The following is a 15702-nucleotide window of genomic DNA, read 5'->3' as shown; positions in this document are numbered from 1 at the left end:
ATGTACGCACATGAGCTGGTTCCTTAGGGACACACAGTGTAAGAGAGGGAGAAGGTGTTGATTAATGCAGTACTCAGGAGCCTGCAGCCTTGGCAGAGGGTTTAAGAGAGTGGGGAAATAGCAACTCTTCCAGCCCCCCTCTCCAAACTAGAGAACTAGAGACATGAAGTGTAAAATTGGGCACTCTCTCAAACACACTCCGTCACACAGTCTTTCTCAAACACACTCTGTCACACAGTCTTTAGCATGAGTGGAGAAAGAAGACACATTCCTGCTGGCTGTAATAGAGACAACACAGAGAACAAATGTTGTTGCCTTGTGCAAAAATAATAAACTGATACCGATCTTTTTAAGGCTGAGATATACTGTGCCATCTTGTGCTTTTCCAGTCTTATATAGTAGTTTCACACCTCATTTACATATTACGCATAGTCTGGGGCAGCAGGTACCCTAGCGGTTAAGCGTGTTGGGCCAGTAACTGAAAAGTTGCTGGTTCGAATTCCCAAGCCGACTTGGAGTGGAATCTGACGATGTGCCCTTGAGCAACGCATTTAACCCTAATTCCTCCTGTAAGTCGCTCTGGATAAGAGCGTCTGCTAAATGACTAAAATGTAGATGTACTCTGATCTGCAAAAGGATGACGTGATAGTAATATGACATGTTATTTCTTTTGGAGAGATTTTAAGTTGACATTTTCGCCCTAAGCCCTTTTGAATATCTCTGACCATGCTTCTATTTTTATTTTCCTTACAGCAACAGCGACGTCTAGATCTCCTAACCATCACCAGCACTGGTGAGTGCCCACTACTAACTAACTGTACTGATGCTGATGGGATGTGAGTGAGTGTAGACACTGGACAAAAACAACCTCTGTTCTCAGAGATGATAGTCACTACTAGCAAACAGTACACATGTAGGGATAAAAGTTGACTGGATAATTCAGCAGTACAGGATCAGTTACCAGACAACCTGGTGTCATAATTATACCACACTGATACCGCACACTCACATTCACTTTCAACTTTGAAAATGTCTGCACAATGATATAGCAATGTGAATGAAGACATCAAAATATCTATTATGTTTATTTTTGTTTAATTTGATTTGATGAGCGTAGCTCCTGTCCATTATTTTCATATTATATGGTATTATGAAACAGCATGTGTGTGACGCTTAGCGGAGCTGCAATGTGTTTTGTGATCTGGAGCTCCCCAGTTGGACTGGTGCTGCTGTAAAGAGTCTTTGCTCGGGAAGGGGAACTCAATGTCTTGGAAAAGCAGCTGGGTGATGGAGCAAATTGCAGAGATGGCAAGAGGAAACAGATGGGTACGCCAGAAAGGATACAGTGCCCATATGTCTAAAGGATCTGGATGGTCTAATATGCTTTGATTAAAATAATGTTTATGTGAGACACGTGGAGCCTGCTAATTTCCCCTGATTTATTTTGCATTTGTTTCCTGAGCCCAGACAATAATATCTCTGACCTTGACAATTCTGGAAAGGGCAACCAGACACGCAGAAAGAGAGAGAGGGAAACATTTAGCGTTGTACCTCAAATCAGGTTCTTTGTCTCTTTTTTAAGTGACAACCCTTCTGCTCAATGCACTGGCCAGTTTGGTTATTTTCCTGGTTTTGCATTTTATTCAGTTTGTATTATCTGACTATACTGCTGTACTGTACTGTATTCCTGTCAGACATATTGTATGGTGCACTGTGCCACAATTTACAGTCGGTGAACAATAAGGAATCAAATGAAATAAAGCATTGCTCACTTCCCCCCACTTGTGGCACTTCACTGGGCGCTGGCAATCTGTGAGAAGGTTATTATGCCCGTTGTATGGAAAACAGCCTGTGCTTTTAGATGAATGAGGCTGGTAGAGAGGCAACAACAGGAAGACACTCTCTCCTCTTCTGCCTCAAGAATAAAAGAGACTCTTTTCCTGTCACCTCTCTCTTCTTTATCCTCTCTCCACCTCCCCTATATTTTCTTGCCCTCCCTTTCTGTCCTCTCTCCAACCCATCTCTCCTCTTTCTTTTACGTGCAGTCGGGACGCGGGGCTGCAGACGGTGCAGGGGGTGTGAGGACACTAATAATACTAAGTGGGGGCTACGGCCGTGGGTGTGGGGGTCTGAGAGAGGTGCAGAGGAGAGGCCCCCATGCAGCACATTGAGAGATGGTGTATGTAGGAGGGCTCCAGGATGCTTCGTAGATCAGCATCAGCCACCCCAGCCCCTGCTTCCATCCAGGGGCCCTCATTAGCCCCTCTATCTGAAGTGCATTTCACCCACAACCTCGGTATTCCCTATTTAATTGGACACTTGAGCGGAGCATTGCGCATCTGGCTCTATTGAAGTCTGACATTTAAGACTGCTGACCTTTCCAGGCCCTCCACAACTAAATAATGATTAGCCCTGGCCATTGTTCCACCACAATCGTACACACACACACACAGTGGTGTGCACAGGAAAAGAGGAAAGGTGCTGAACTAAACACCTGCAGTATCTAGCAGTCTCTGACCAAAATACACACTGTACATCCAGAAACCTTTATTGACACAAATGCTGGGGGAAGAGGCTTCGGGTGTTCACAATAGAAAGATTGGGTGCAGACATTCTATTGTCAATCTATTGATCTGAATGCCCTTTCCATTTCTGTGGACATCTTACAATAGTGTGTTGATCTAAATTAACTTTGCTTGATGGTGTTTAGTCCCTTTTTCCCTCGTATGCTCTGTGCATTACAGGGTGCACTCATGAAGTGCTTTGAGAGACTAGTCAAGGACCATATCACCTCCACCCTACCGGACACCCTAGACCCACTMCAATTTGCTTACCGACCCAATAGGTCCACAGACGACGCAATCGCAACCACACTGCACACTGCCCTAACCCATCTGGACAAGAGGAATACCCATGTGAGAATGCTGTTCATCGATTACAGCTCAGCATTTAACACCATAGTACCCTCCAAACTCGTCATCAAGCTCGAGACCCTGGGTCTCGACCCCGCCCTGTGCAACTGGGTCCTGGACTTCCTGACGGGCCGCCCCCAGGTGGTGAGGGTAGGTAACAACATCTCCACCCCGCTGATCCTCAACACTGGGGCCCCACAAGGGTGCGTTCTGAGCCCTCTCCTGTACTCCCTGTTCACCCACGACTGCGTGGCCATGCACGCCTCCAACTCAATCATCAAGTTTGCGGATGACACTACAGTGGTAGGCTTGATCACCAACAACGACGAGACGGCCTACAGGGAGGAGGTGAGGGCCCTCGGAGTGTGGTGTCAGGAAAATAACCTCATACTCAACGTCAACAAAACAAAGGAGATGATTGTGGACTTCAGGAAACAGCAGAGGGAGCACCCCCCTATCCACATCGACGGGTCAGTAGTGGAGAAGGTGGAAAGTTTTAAGTTCCTCGGTGTACACATCACGGACAAACTGAATTGGTCCACCCACACAGACAGCGTTGTGAAGAAGGCGCAGCAGCGCCTCTTCAACCTCAGGAGGCTGAAGAAATTCGGCTTGTCACCAAAAGCACTCACAAACTTCTACAGATGCACAATCGAGAGCATCCTGTCGGGCTGTATCACCGCCTGGTACGGCAACTGCTCCGCCCACAACCGTAAGGCTCTCCAGAGGGTAGTGAGGTCTGCAGAACGCATCACCAGGGGCAAACTACTTGCCCTCCAGGACACCTACACCACCCGATGTCACAGGAAGGCCATAAAGATCATCAAGGACAACAACCACCCAAGCCACTGCCTGTTCACCCCGCTATCATCCAGAAGGCGAGGTCAGTACAGGTGCATCAAAGCAGGGACCGAGAGACTGAAAAACAGCTTCTATCTCAAGGCCATCAGACTGTTAAACAGCCACCACTAACATTTAGCGGCCGCTGCCAACATACTGACTCAACTCCAGCCACTTTAAAAATGGGAATTGATGGAAATTATGTAAAAATGTACCACTAGCCACTTTAAGCAATGCCACTTAATACAATGTTTACATACCCTACATTACCCATCTCATATGTATATACTGTACTCTATATCATCTACTGCATCTTGCCATCTTTATGCAATACATGTACCACTAGCCACTTTAAACTATGCCACTTTATGTTTACATACCCTACAGTACTCATCTCATACGTATATACCGTACTCTATACCATCTACTGCATCTGCCATGCCGTTCTGTACCACCACTCATTCATATATCTTTATGTACATATTCTTTATCCCTTCACACTTGTGTGTGTGTGTAAGGTAGTAGTGTGGAATTGTTAGGTTAGATTACTGTTGGTTATTACTGCATTGTCGGAACTAGAAGCACAAGCATTTCGCTACACTCGCATTAACATCTGCTAACCATGTGTATGTGACTAATAMAATTTGATTTGATTTGATTTGATTTGTAAAAAAGGTAAATTACATTCATGAGCTTTGGATAGATGTGCGAGGCATCGGAGCAGCAGAAAGATAATAGGCAACCTTCAGATCTCTAATGGTGTGGTCATTTCTCTTCAGTCTCTGTCTTCACGGTCTCTAGGGCTGTGGGACTCCACTCGCTCTGGGCTCTGATAGTAAAGAGGGCCTCAGATACTATATAGCTCTCTCTCTCTCTCTCTCTCTAACGCTCAATACCTTTCAGTTCCTCTTCATTTATCTTTATCTCACAATTACCACGCATGCCTCGATCAAAACAAAGGCCTCACAAACAAATTAGCCCGAGGTAAGGTGGGCTGTTTGTGGGGAGAGATATTGACAGGTTCCGTCACACGTCTTATGCATGATGTGACAGTCAATATGTTTTGCCCAATGTTCTATTGTCCTTCAGTTTTCATTTACATATATACCACAATATTTTTCAAAATGTGTATCTCTGTTTTTCAAACACATGCCACTCCAAGTTAGAGAATTGGAGTCTGGAGTAGACTAGATGTAGGCCTATACAGAAAGCCATTCATTCCTTGTGAAAAGCTGAAACTGAAAGAGCCCATTTGTGCATTTGTATTTCCACTGGCATCGCAGTATTTCATGCCAGAGGTCTGAGAGGCTGAGGTCTGAGGTCTGCACGTATTTTTTTTGCTTTCTGTCCCATGTGGCAGAGGGATGCTTTTCATGGTGCCATGCTGGGTAAGTCTGCTGGTGTGATAGACACTGGAGAGAGGCCCAGAGCCTGGCTACTGGCTATGCTCCCCAGGCCAGGCCTCGACTCTGTGTGTGGATGAGACTGGGGCTCCAGCCAGCAGGGCAGCAGGACAGCTGCACAGGCCTGCACTCAATACCTGGGCTCTGAAGTTGGAGCTGGGCTGGAGCGGAGAGATGTGTCTTTAATGGAGCACAAGGACTTGGCGCCTTGCTGAGAGAGAGAGGGACATTATTTATAAAACACTATCAGGGCTTTGTATAATCAAGCAGCTGTGAAAACAACACTTCCTAATATTGCCCTATTTATATTCTTTCTCTGTGAATTTGCATATTTTATCTTCCTGCACTTCATTATAGGGGACTTATACAACACAAACAAAGAGAGGGATGAGCAGATGAGGGAGGGGGGATCTCTCTTCTCTGGCCGCCTTATATTGACTATTTTCCAGTAGATGTTTTCGAAACCCTCTCAGAAGCGTGGCTAAAAAAGCAAGCTGATGAATTGAGAATGAGTGTGATAATTCAGCAGGCACATATGAGGGGGCTAGGGAGTAGGGGGGCACAATAGGGAAAAATATTTAGAAAATATGCATCCCTAAACCAGTATTTAAAGGCCCAGTGCAGTCAAACACATGATTTTCCTGTGTTTATATATATATTTCCACAATATGAGGTTGGAATAATACTGTGAAGTTGTGAAAATTATGATAATGCCCTTTTAGTGTAACAGTTGTTTGACAAGACTGCCTGAAATTTCAGCCTGTTTTGGTTGGATGGAGTTTTGGCCTTCCATGGTGACATCACCATGTGGTAAATTAGTTAATAGACCAATAAGAAAGAGTTCAAAACTTCTCTGCCAATAACTGCAAATGTTCAGTTTCTCCCTCTACACTCAGACCACTCCAAGACAGTCCTAGCTAAATTCTTGCTTGAGAAATTACCCTTTGCTAAGAAGCTCTTTTTGTTTTTTTTTGACAATTTTAATTGAAAATAATCACAGTAAGGTACATAATTGTTACCCAGAAATGATTTGATATCCAGATACAAACAGCTGCATTGAATCTTTAAAAACATGTATCTTGCCTACCCACATGCTTTTTGACTACTTATGCCTAGAGTCAATATCCCCTGCCTTGCAAATACAACAATTTCACGCACTCTTCACATAATCAGCCATGGGTTTCGTGTTTGGCATGTTGGAAAACGTAAACAACATTTTCACAGCCTCTTTCTCCAACAGGGAAGACAGCTGTGATTATTTCTTTGTCATCAGAGCCACCACTGTTGTTGAGCACTGCTGTGTAGCAAATCCTTATAGAAAAAAAAGATTGGATTTTTGTTCCTGGGTGCCTTTTGTATCTCCAGTAAGGAAGTGTATAATAGAGGTTGATGCCGTGGTGTCTGTGCTGTGTGGATTGAGTTGGTGGGGGCTGGTGTGTGTGTGGATTGAGTTGGTGGGGGCTGGTGTGTGTGTGGATTGAGTTGGTGGGGGCTGGTGTGTGTGTGTGGAGTTGTCTGTTTCTCAGAGCCAGTGCAAAAACCGTAGCACCCATTGAACAGCAGCAGTCTCTGCTCTGCAACCTGCTCAGGTACAGTGTTGATATGGTAACCTGTTGGCTAGGCAGCCTTGTTTGCATGTTTACTTCAGCAGCCTTTTGTCATTCTCTTACTTCCCGGTGGCGCCCTGTGTTGGCTCAATAAGGAGCAGCTAGCTGTCAGGATGTATCTGCCACGCAGCACTTGGTTATCAGATCATGTCTCCATGTTCCCTTTCACCTCAGACATTTACATGTTCTAACAGCTCAAGATGAGCTGTGTTTTCACTGTGTCATATTAACTTGCCTCCATTTTCTGGATGTGAAAGGAGATGCTTGATGCAACTCCACTGTGTCACAATCAAAAGGGAATCTTGCTCCGTTTGCTCATTTTGAAGGGGCCCTTCTATCTGTTGTGAAATGTACACTGAGTGTACAAAACATTAGGAACACCTTAATATTGCGTTGCACCCCCTTTTGCCCTCAGAACAGCCTCAATTCGTCAGGGCACAGACTCTACAAGATGTCGAAAGCGTTCCACAGGGATGCTGGCCCATGTTGACTCCAATGCTTCCCACAGTTGTGTCAAGTTGGCTGGTTGTCTTTTGGGTGGTGGACCATTCTTGGTACACGCGGGAAACTGTTGAGCATGAAAAACCCAGCAGCATTGCAGTTCTTGACACACTCAAACTGCCGCCTGGCACCTACTACCATACCCTGTTTAACGGCACATAAAACGTTTGTCTTGCCCATTCACCCTCTGAATGTCTTACATACACAATCCATGTCTCAAGGTTTAAAAACATGTCTCCTTCCCTTCATCTACACTGATTGAAGTGGATTTAACAAGTGACATCAATAAGGGATCATAGCTTTCACCTGGATTCACCTGGTCAGTCTATGTCATGGAAACATTAGGTTTTCCTAATGTTTGTACACTCGGTGTACCGTCTCTTTGCTTCTTTTGGGGGGGGGGGGGGTTTCACTGTGGACCTTTTGATTCTCAACTTTACCCTGTGAAACGAAGCAGGGTGCAAAACATAGTATGGCACAAAATGGTGTTATTACTCTGATTGAAAATCGACCAAGCCGTTAAACAAATGTGAGTATCCATTGCAAATAACGTGTTTTCATTTTGAATCCCAAGAACTTAGATCCCCCCTCTAAGTTGTGGGTGGCATACACAAATGAATTGTATTTTATGAATACATATTTCTAGAAAAAGAAAACAGCAAGAATCAAAAACATGGCTTAGTTCTTTGGACTTAATTCAACAACTCTGCTGTGATATCTCATTAGCTTGAAATACATTTTGAGCTCCAATTATAGGAGAAGGTGTTTGTGAGGGGAGATGACCCTGAGTGTCTTTGACTTGTAGGTTTGGCTTCAGGATCCTGCTGGATGGCTAAAGGCACAGTTCCTCCTCATGTACCGCTTGTCCCTCAGCGGGTTAACTTCTGTTTGGGCATGAGTTTATCTACTATTATCTGTCAAACATCGCACACCTGCTAGCGACGCTGGCCTCTGGTGCAATCCCACAGGCAACGTGCTGTCAACACCAACACCTACAATGTGTCACTTGCTGCCTCCATTTGTGGTAGCTCCAGGGGCTGTGGGGATAACCATTAAGCCCTATTCCCTATGACCAAAGCCTCCCCAACAGCTATGTGTTTAGTAAGCTGACAGTTTGTGGATATGGAAAAATAGAAATATGATAGATTAAAATRTACCCGAATAAGTTACTTTTTATTAGATATTTGCTGTCCATTGTTTGTCATATTGACATGTTTACCTCAGTGAAAATATTTTAAATATTCATGATACACTATACAGTACCAGTCAAAAGTTTGGACACACCTACYCATTCAAGGGTTTTTCTTTATTTTTTTACTATTTTCTACATTGTAGAATAATAGTGAAGACATCAAAACTATGAAATAACACATATGGAATCATGTTGTAACCAAAAAAGTGTTAATTAAACAAATCAAAATAGATTTTAGATTCTTCAAAGCAGCATTCTCTCAATCAGCTTCATGAGGAATGCTTTTCCAACAGTCTTGAAGGAGTTCCCACATATGCTGAACACTTGCTGGTTGCTTTTCCTTCACTCTGCGGTCCAACTCATCCCAAACCATCTCAATTGGGTTGAGGTTGGGTGATTGTGGAGGCCAGGTCATCTGATGCAGCACCGTCACTCTCCTTCTTGGTCATATAGCCTCTACACAGCCTGGAGGTGTGTTTTGGGTCATTGTCCTGTTGAAAAAGAAATGGCAGTCCCACTAAGCGCAAACCAGATGGGATGGCGTATCGCTGCAGAATGCTGTAGTAGCCATGCTGGTAAAGTGTGCCTTGAATTCTAAATACAGCACAGACAGTGTCACCAGCAAAGCACCCCCACACCGTCACACCTCCTCCATGCTTCACGGTGGGAACCACACATACAGAGATCATCTGTTCACCTAGGCTGCGTCTCACAAAGACACAGCGATTGGAACCAAAAATCTCAAATCTGGACTAATCAGATCAAAGGACAGATTTCCACCTGTCTAATGTCCATTGCTTGTGTTTCTTGGCCCAAGCAAGTCTATTCTTCTTATTAGTGTCCTTTAGTATTGGTTTCTTTGTAGCAATTCGACCATGAAGGCCTGATTCACGCAGTCTCAATCTGAACAGTTGATGTTAAGATGTGTCTGTTACTTGAGCTCTGTGAAGCATTTATTTGGGCTGCAATCTGAGGTGCAGTTAACTCTAATGAACTTATCCTCTGCAACAGAGGTAAGTCTGGGTCTTCCTTTCCTGTGGCGGTCCTCATGAGAACCAGTTTCACCATAGCGCTTGATGGTTTTTGCGACTGCACTTGAAGAAACTCTGAAAGTTCTTCAAATTTTCCGGATTGACTGACCTTCATGTCTTAAAGTAATGATGGACTGTTGTTTCTCTTTGCTTATTTGAGCTGTTCTTGCCATAATATGGACTTGTTTTTTTACCAAATAGGGCTATCTTCTGTTTTCCAAACCTGCCTTGTCACAACACAACTGATTGGCTCAAATCCATTAAGAAGGAAAGAAATTCCACAAATTAACTTCTTATGGCTGAAGGGGCAGTATTGAGTAGCTTGGATGAAAGGTGCACAGAGGTGCCCAGAGTAAACGGCCTGCTCCTATGTCATAGTTGCTAATATATGCATAATATTGTTAGTATTGGATAGAAAACACTCTGAAGTTTCTAAAACTGTTTGAATTATGTCTGTGAGTATAACAGAACTCATATGGCAGGCAAAAACCTGAGAAGTTCCACTTTCTGTTTGGATTTTTTCTGGGGGTGGCAGATTTTCAACCAAGCTCTCATTGAAATTACAGCGAGATATGGATGAGTTTTCACTTCCTACGGCTTCCACTAGATGTCAACAGTCAATAGAACTTTGTCTGATGACTCTAATGTGAAGGGGGGCCGAAGGAGACAGGAATGAGTAATCACTGCCATGAGGTGACCACGCATTGAACTGGCGCGTTCACGTGAKAGGGAGCTCCRTTCCATCRGTCAACTGAAGTCAATGTAATTCTCCGGTTGGAACGTTATTCAAGATGTATGTTAACAACATTCTAAAGATTGATTCAGTACATCGTTTGACATGTTTCTACTGACTKTTAYGGAACTTTTGGACATTTCGTCACGTTATAGTGGAYGCGCTTTGTGACTTTGGTTAGCGCGTTTGGTAAACAATTCCAAAGTAGCTAATTGGACATAAATWACGGACATTATCGAACAAATCAAGCATTTATTGTGGACCTGGGATTCCTAGGACTGCATTCTGATGAAGTTCATCAAAGGTAAGGAAACATTTATCATGTATTTTCTGGTTTCTGTTGAGTCCAACATGGCGGCTAATTTGGCTATTGTTCTGAGCTCCATCTCAGAGTATTGCATGGTTTATTTTTACGTAAGTTTTTTTTTAAATCTGACACAGCGGTTGCATTAAGGAGAGGTATATCTATAATTCCATGTGTATAACTTGTATTATCATCTACATTTATGATGAGTATTTCTGTTGAAACGATGTGGCTATGCAAAATCACTTGATGTTTTTGGAACTAGTGAATGTAAYGCGCCAATGTAAACTCAGATTTTTTTATATAAATATAAACTTTATCAAACAAAACATGCATGTATTGTGTAACATGAAGTCCTATGAGTGTCATCTGATGAAGATAATCAAAGGTTAGTGATTCACTTTATCTCTATTTCTGCTTTTTGTGAAAGCTATCTTTCGCTGGAAAAATGGCTGTGCTTATTGTGGTTTTGTGGTGACCTAACATAATCGTTTGTAGTGCTTTCGCTGAAAAGCATATTTGAAATCGGACACTTTGGTGGGATTAACAACAAGATTACCTTTAAAATGATATAAGACACATGAATGTCTGAGGAATTTTAATTATGAGATTTCTGTTCTTTGAATTTGGCGCCCTGCACTTTCACTGGCTGTTGTCATATCATCCCGGTGACGGGATTGCAGCCATAACAAGGCGCACCTGTTAATTGAAATGCATTACAGGTTATTACCTCATGAAGCTTGTTGAGAGAATGCCAAGATTGTGCAAATCTGTCATCAAGGCAAAGGGTGGCTGCTTTAAAGAATCTCAAATATAAAATATATTTTGATTTGTTTAACATTTTTTTGGTTACTACATGATTCCATATGTGTAATTTCATAGTTTTGATGTCTTCACTATTATTCTGTAGAAAATAGTAAAAATAAAGAAAAACCCTTGAATGAGTAGGTGTGCCCAAACTTTTGACTGGTACTGTATATTGACTTGTTTATTGTTTACTCCATGTGTAACTCTGTGTTGTCTGTTCACACTGCTATGCTTTATCTTGGCCAGGTCGCAGTTGCAAATGAGAACTTGTTCTCAACTAGCCTACCTGGTTAAATAAAGGTGAAATAAAATAAAAAATAAAAATAAAAAATATGTAAACATATGTGGACACCTTTTCAAATTAGTGGATTCGGCCATTTCAGTCACACCCGGTGCTGACAGGTGTATAAAATCGAGCACACAGCCATGCATTCTCCATAGACAAACATTGGCAGTAGAATGGTCTTACTGAAGGGCTAAGTGGCTTTAAAAATGGCACCATCATAGGATGCCACCTTTCCAACAAGTCAGTTCGTCAAATGTATTGCCCTGCTTGCGTTGCCCAGGTTCACTGTAAGTGCTGTTATTGTGTAGTGGAAACATCTAGGAGCAACAACAGCTCAGTCGCGAAGTGGTAGGCCACACAAGCTCACAGAATGGGACTGTCGAGTGCTGAAGCGCATAGCACACACAAATTGTCTGTCCTCACTACCGAGTTCCAAATTGCCTCTGGAAGCAATGTCAGCACAAGAACTGTTCGTTGGGAGTTTCATGAAATGGGTTAAGGGCTTACATGGCTGAGCAGCCGCACACAAGCCTAAGATCACCATGCGCAATGCTGGAGTGGTGTAAAGCTCACCGCCATTGGACTCTGGAGCAGTGGAAATGTGTTCTCTGGAGTGATTAATCACCCTTCATCATCTGGCAGTCCAACGGACTTATTTATTTAATTTAAAAAAAAACTTTTACCCATTTTTCTCCCCAATTGGCAGTTACAGTCTTGTCCCATCGCTACAACTCCCCTATGGACTCGGGAGAGGCGAAGGTCGAGAGCCATGCGTCCTCCGAAACACAACCCTTCCAAGCCGCACTGCTTCTTGACACACTGCTCGCTTAACCCGGAAACCAACCGCACCAATGTGTCGGAGGAAACACCGTTCATCTGGCGACTGAAGTCAGCTTGCAGGCGCCCGGCCCACAACAAGGAGTAGCTAGAGTGCGATGGGACAAGGAAATCCCGGCCGGCCAAACCTTCTCCTAACCCAGACGACGCTGGGCCAATTGTGCACGGCCTCATGGGTCTCCCGGTCACGGCCAGCTGTGACACAGCCTGCGATCGAACCCAGGTCTGTAGTGACGCCTCAAACACTGCGATGCAGTGCCTTAGACCGCTGCGCATTGGTGCGGTTGGTTTCCGCCCCCCAATAGACAAATCTGGCGGATGCCAGGAGAGCGCTACCTGCCCGAATGCATAGTGCCAACTGTAAAGTTTGTTGGAGGAGGAATATTGGTCTGGGGCTGTTTTTCATGGTTCGAGCTAGGCCCCTTAGCTCCAATGAAAGGAAATCTTAACGCTACAGCGTACAATGACATTCTAGACGATTCTGGCCTTCCAACTTGGGGCAACAGTTTGGTGAAGGTCCTTTCTTGTTTCAGCATGACAATGCCCCTGTGCACAAAGTGAGGTCCATACAGAAATAGTTTGTCGAGATCGGTGTGGAAGAACTTGACTGGCCTGTACAGAACCCTGACCTCAACCCCATCGAACACCTTTGCGATGAATTGGAACACCGACTGTGAGCCAAGCCTAATCGCCCAACATCAGTGCCGACCTCACTAATGCTCTTGTGGCTGAATGGAAACAAGTCCCTGCAGTAATGTTCCAACATCTAGTGCAAAGTCTTCCCAGAAGATTTGAGGCTGTTGTAGCAGCAAAGATGGGACCAACGCCATATTAATGCCCATGATTTTGGAATGAGATGTTCGACGAGCTGTTGTCCACATACTTTTGGTCATGTAGCGTATATGCAGCAAATGGCCAACAACTTTCAGCTAAATAACTGTAGTGTCAATTCTTTATAGTCTTTCTGTCCATACTAATACAGCTTTGAGAATTCATATTACGGGAGTGCAGAATATAGCCCCATGAACCTCGCCAATCAATACAAAATTCCCTGGAGGAAGAGTGGCCCTAATGAGCTGAATTGACCGGCACTGAAATATGATCACTATTTCTGCAGCAGTCATTTGTTCTTTCAAGAAAATATAAATTTACTCTAGTGTATCAGTGAGAATACACTGCAGGATGGCGGGGGGAGCGATGATACCTCTTTAAATATTTAATGAAGGAGTTACACAATAAAGTTTGTTCGTGCTCTTGCTGTCAGTTTGGAAGTCTGACTACTTCATGGTCACCTAGTTTTGAATGAAATCCTAATTAACAGGCAAAATTAAGACRCAACTCCCCCCCAAAAAATAAAAGCATTATTTTTATGTAAATAGTCCCTTGAAAAATAGACTCTCCCATGTTTTAAAAAGCCTGTCTTGGATTTACTACCATACCCTCATTTCCTGTGACTGTTTCCCTTAAACACATGATCTTAAGGCATACTTCTAATAGTTGTCCAATTGATCCTGCTGTCCCTGCTGTACTCTCATATGCTTGGCCAAGGGCATAGCATTCTGCATGCCAGCCTGCTGCCATCAGCCCCGGCCAGCCGTCAGACACACCTGTGCCTGCGTCTGTCCATCGCACAGATTGGCACAGGTTCTTTGTTTTGATTGGCTGTGCGCTTATGCTAATACATACCTAATGTCACAGCGTTTCCACCAAAATCCCACGTCCACTTGAAAACCCCGTCCAACACACAGGCATGGAGGCACTAAAGACCTGCTGTGATCATAATGCGAAGCCCGTTTGAATTCCAGTCACAACGAGATGACGTCCGTCTCAGCAGTCTAATTCCATCATCAACATCATTACTGCTATTATCCCATGTCTATTTTTAATACGGGGTAATGTATCACCAATAAAGATAAATGAGGGAGGCAGCGAGGAGGTAATTGGCAGGACATGATGTCTGACTCTGCACTGACTAAAGTCTACAGTGCCAACTGCTCCCAAAGCTTCAGGAAAATGTATCCTTTATGTGGCCTGAGTGCTCTTTTAATAGCGTTTGTCTTCATTGTATTACCTTCTAACTGTGCTATAAATGTGTGTTTAACATGCTGCTTTTATGTATTTAAGGGTGGGGAAACTTCATAGTTTCTTGTGTAATGTAATTTTTACATTTGGTTTGGAGTTGTAATGGTTTTAAGTATATCTATTCTCATTACTCAGTATATAGAATTAGTGTGCAGATCTGTTATGCTACATGCTGGGGTCAGGTTGCTTGAGGTAGGATAGGGGAAGTTCAGTCTTAAGCCTGAGACACTTCAAGACAACAGCTCCTGGAATTGAGCGGTCTTATTGTGCCAGACATGGGCTTGAGGACCTAGCAATTAAACAGTAGATTAGATTAACAGTAATCCTTCATTGGAGATGAGAAACTGCTGAAATCTCTTGTCTACCAGTGAGGTTCACTGGTCTTGTTTATTAAAGTGTTATTTGTCTTACTATTTCAGCATTTCAGAGAATTGTTGTTTATTTTATTTATCCCGGTAAGTTGACTGAGAACACATTCTAATTTACAGCAACAACCTGGGGAATAGTTACAGGGGAATGAATGAGCCAATTGGAAGCTGGGGGATCATTAAGTGGCCATGGTGGTATGAGGGCCAGATTGGGAATTTAGCCAGGACACCACCAGGGTTAACACCCCTACTCTTACGATAAGTGCCATGGGATCTTTAGTGACTACAGAGAGACAGTACACCTGTTTAACGTCCCATCCAAAAGACAGCACCATACACAGGGAAATGTCCCCAATCACTGCCTTGGGGMATTATTTTTAGACCAGAGGAAAGAGTGCCTCCTACTGGCCCTCCAACACTACTTCCAGCAGCATCTGGTCTCCAATCCAGGGACCAACCCTGCTCAGTGTCAGAGGCAAGCGAGCAGTGGGATGCAGGGTGGTATGCTGCTGGCAGTGATTGACAAACTGATATGCAACAAATGTTCCTATGAATATTAGCATTGCAGTACTTTGCACAACCCCCAGAGATAAAAGCAGTTACCATATTGGAATAGGAGATCAAGTTCTATTACAACAATTTAAATAGCCATCCAGATACCTGTCCTCATTCTCCGTCTGAGAAAATCTCCACTGGACCACCATATCTCTCACAACCCTCAACAAGGGAAAACTCACACTAACATAACAGCAACCTATGCCTCAAGCCTTGATGTCTGATCTGAATAAAAAAATGCTAT

At 43.6% G+C, this 15702-nt stretch overlaps 1 protein-coding gene across 1 annotated transcript in view; it reads left to right on the top strand.

Annotated features, from left to right (window-relative positions):
- The window catches only part of LOC111972197 (cytosolic carboxypeptidase 6-like), a 464364-nt gene that overhangs the window by 331235 nt on the left and 117427 nt on the right, over window positions 1-15702 (top strand). The window contains exons 6-7 of the mRNA XM_023999099.1: window positions 754-793; window positions 1294-1326. Of these exons, the coding sequence (XP_023854867.1) occupies window positions 754-793; window positions 1294-1326 (73 nt within the window). The remainder of the gene's footprint in view (window positions 1-753; window positions 794-1293; window positions 1327-15702) is intronic.

The sequence above is a fragment of the Salvelinus sp. IW2-2015 genome, linkage group LG13 (genome assembly GCF_002910315.2).
Source record: "Salvelinus sp. IW2-2015 linkage group LG13, ASM291031v2, whole genome shotgun sequence".
In the NCBI taxonomy this organism is placed as follows: Eukaryota; Metazoa; Chordata; class Actinopteri; order Salmoniformes; family Salmonidae; genus Salvelinus; species Salvelinus sp. IW2-2015.
Note: the sequence above shows the minus strand (reverse complement) of the source record. Positions and strands in the feature narration are given on the sequence as shown.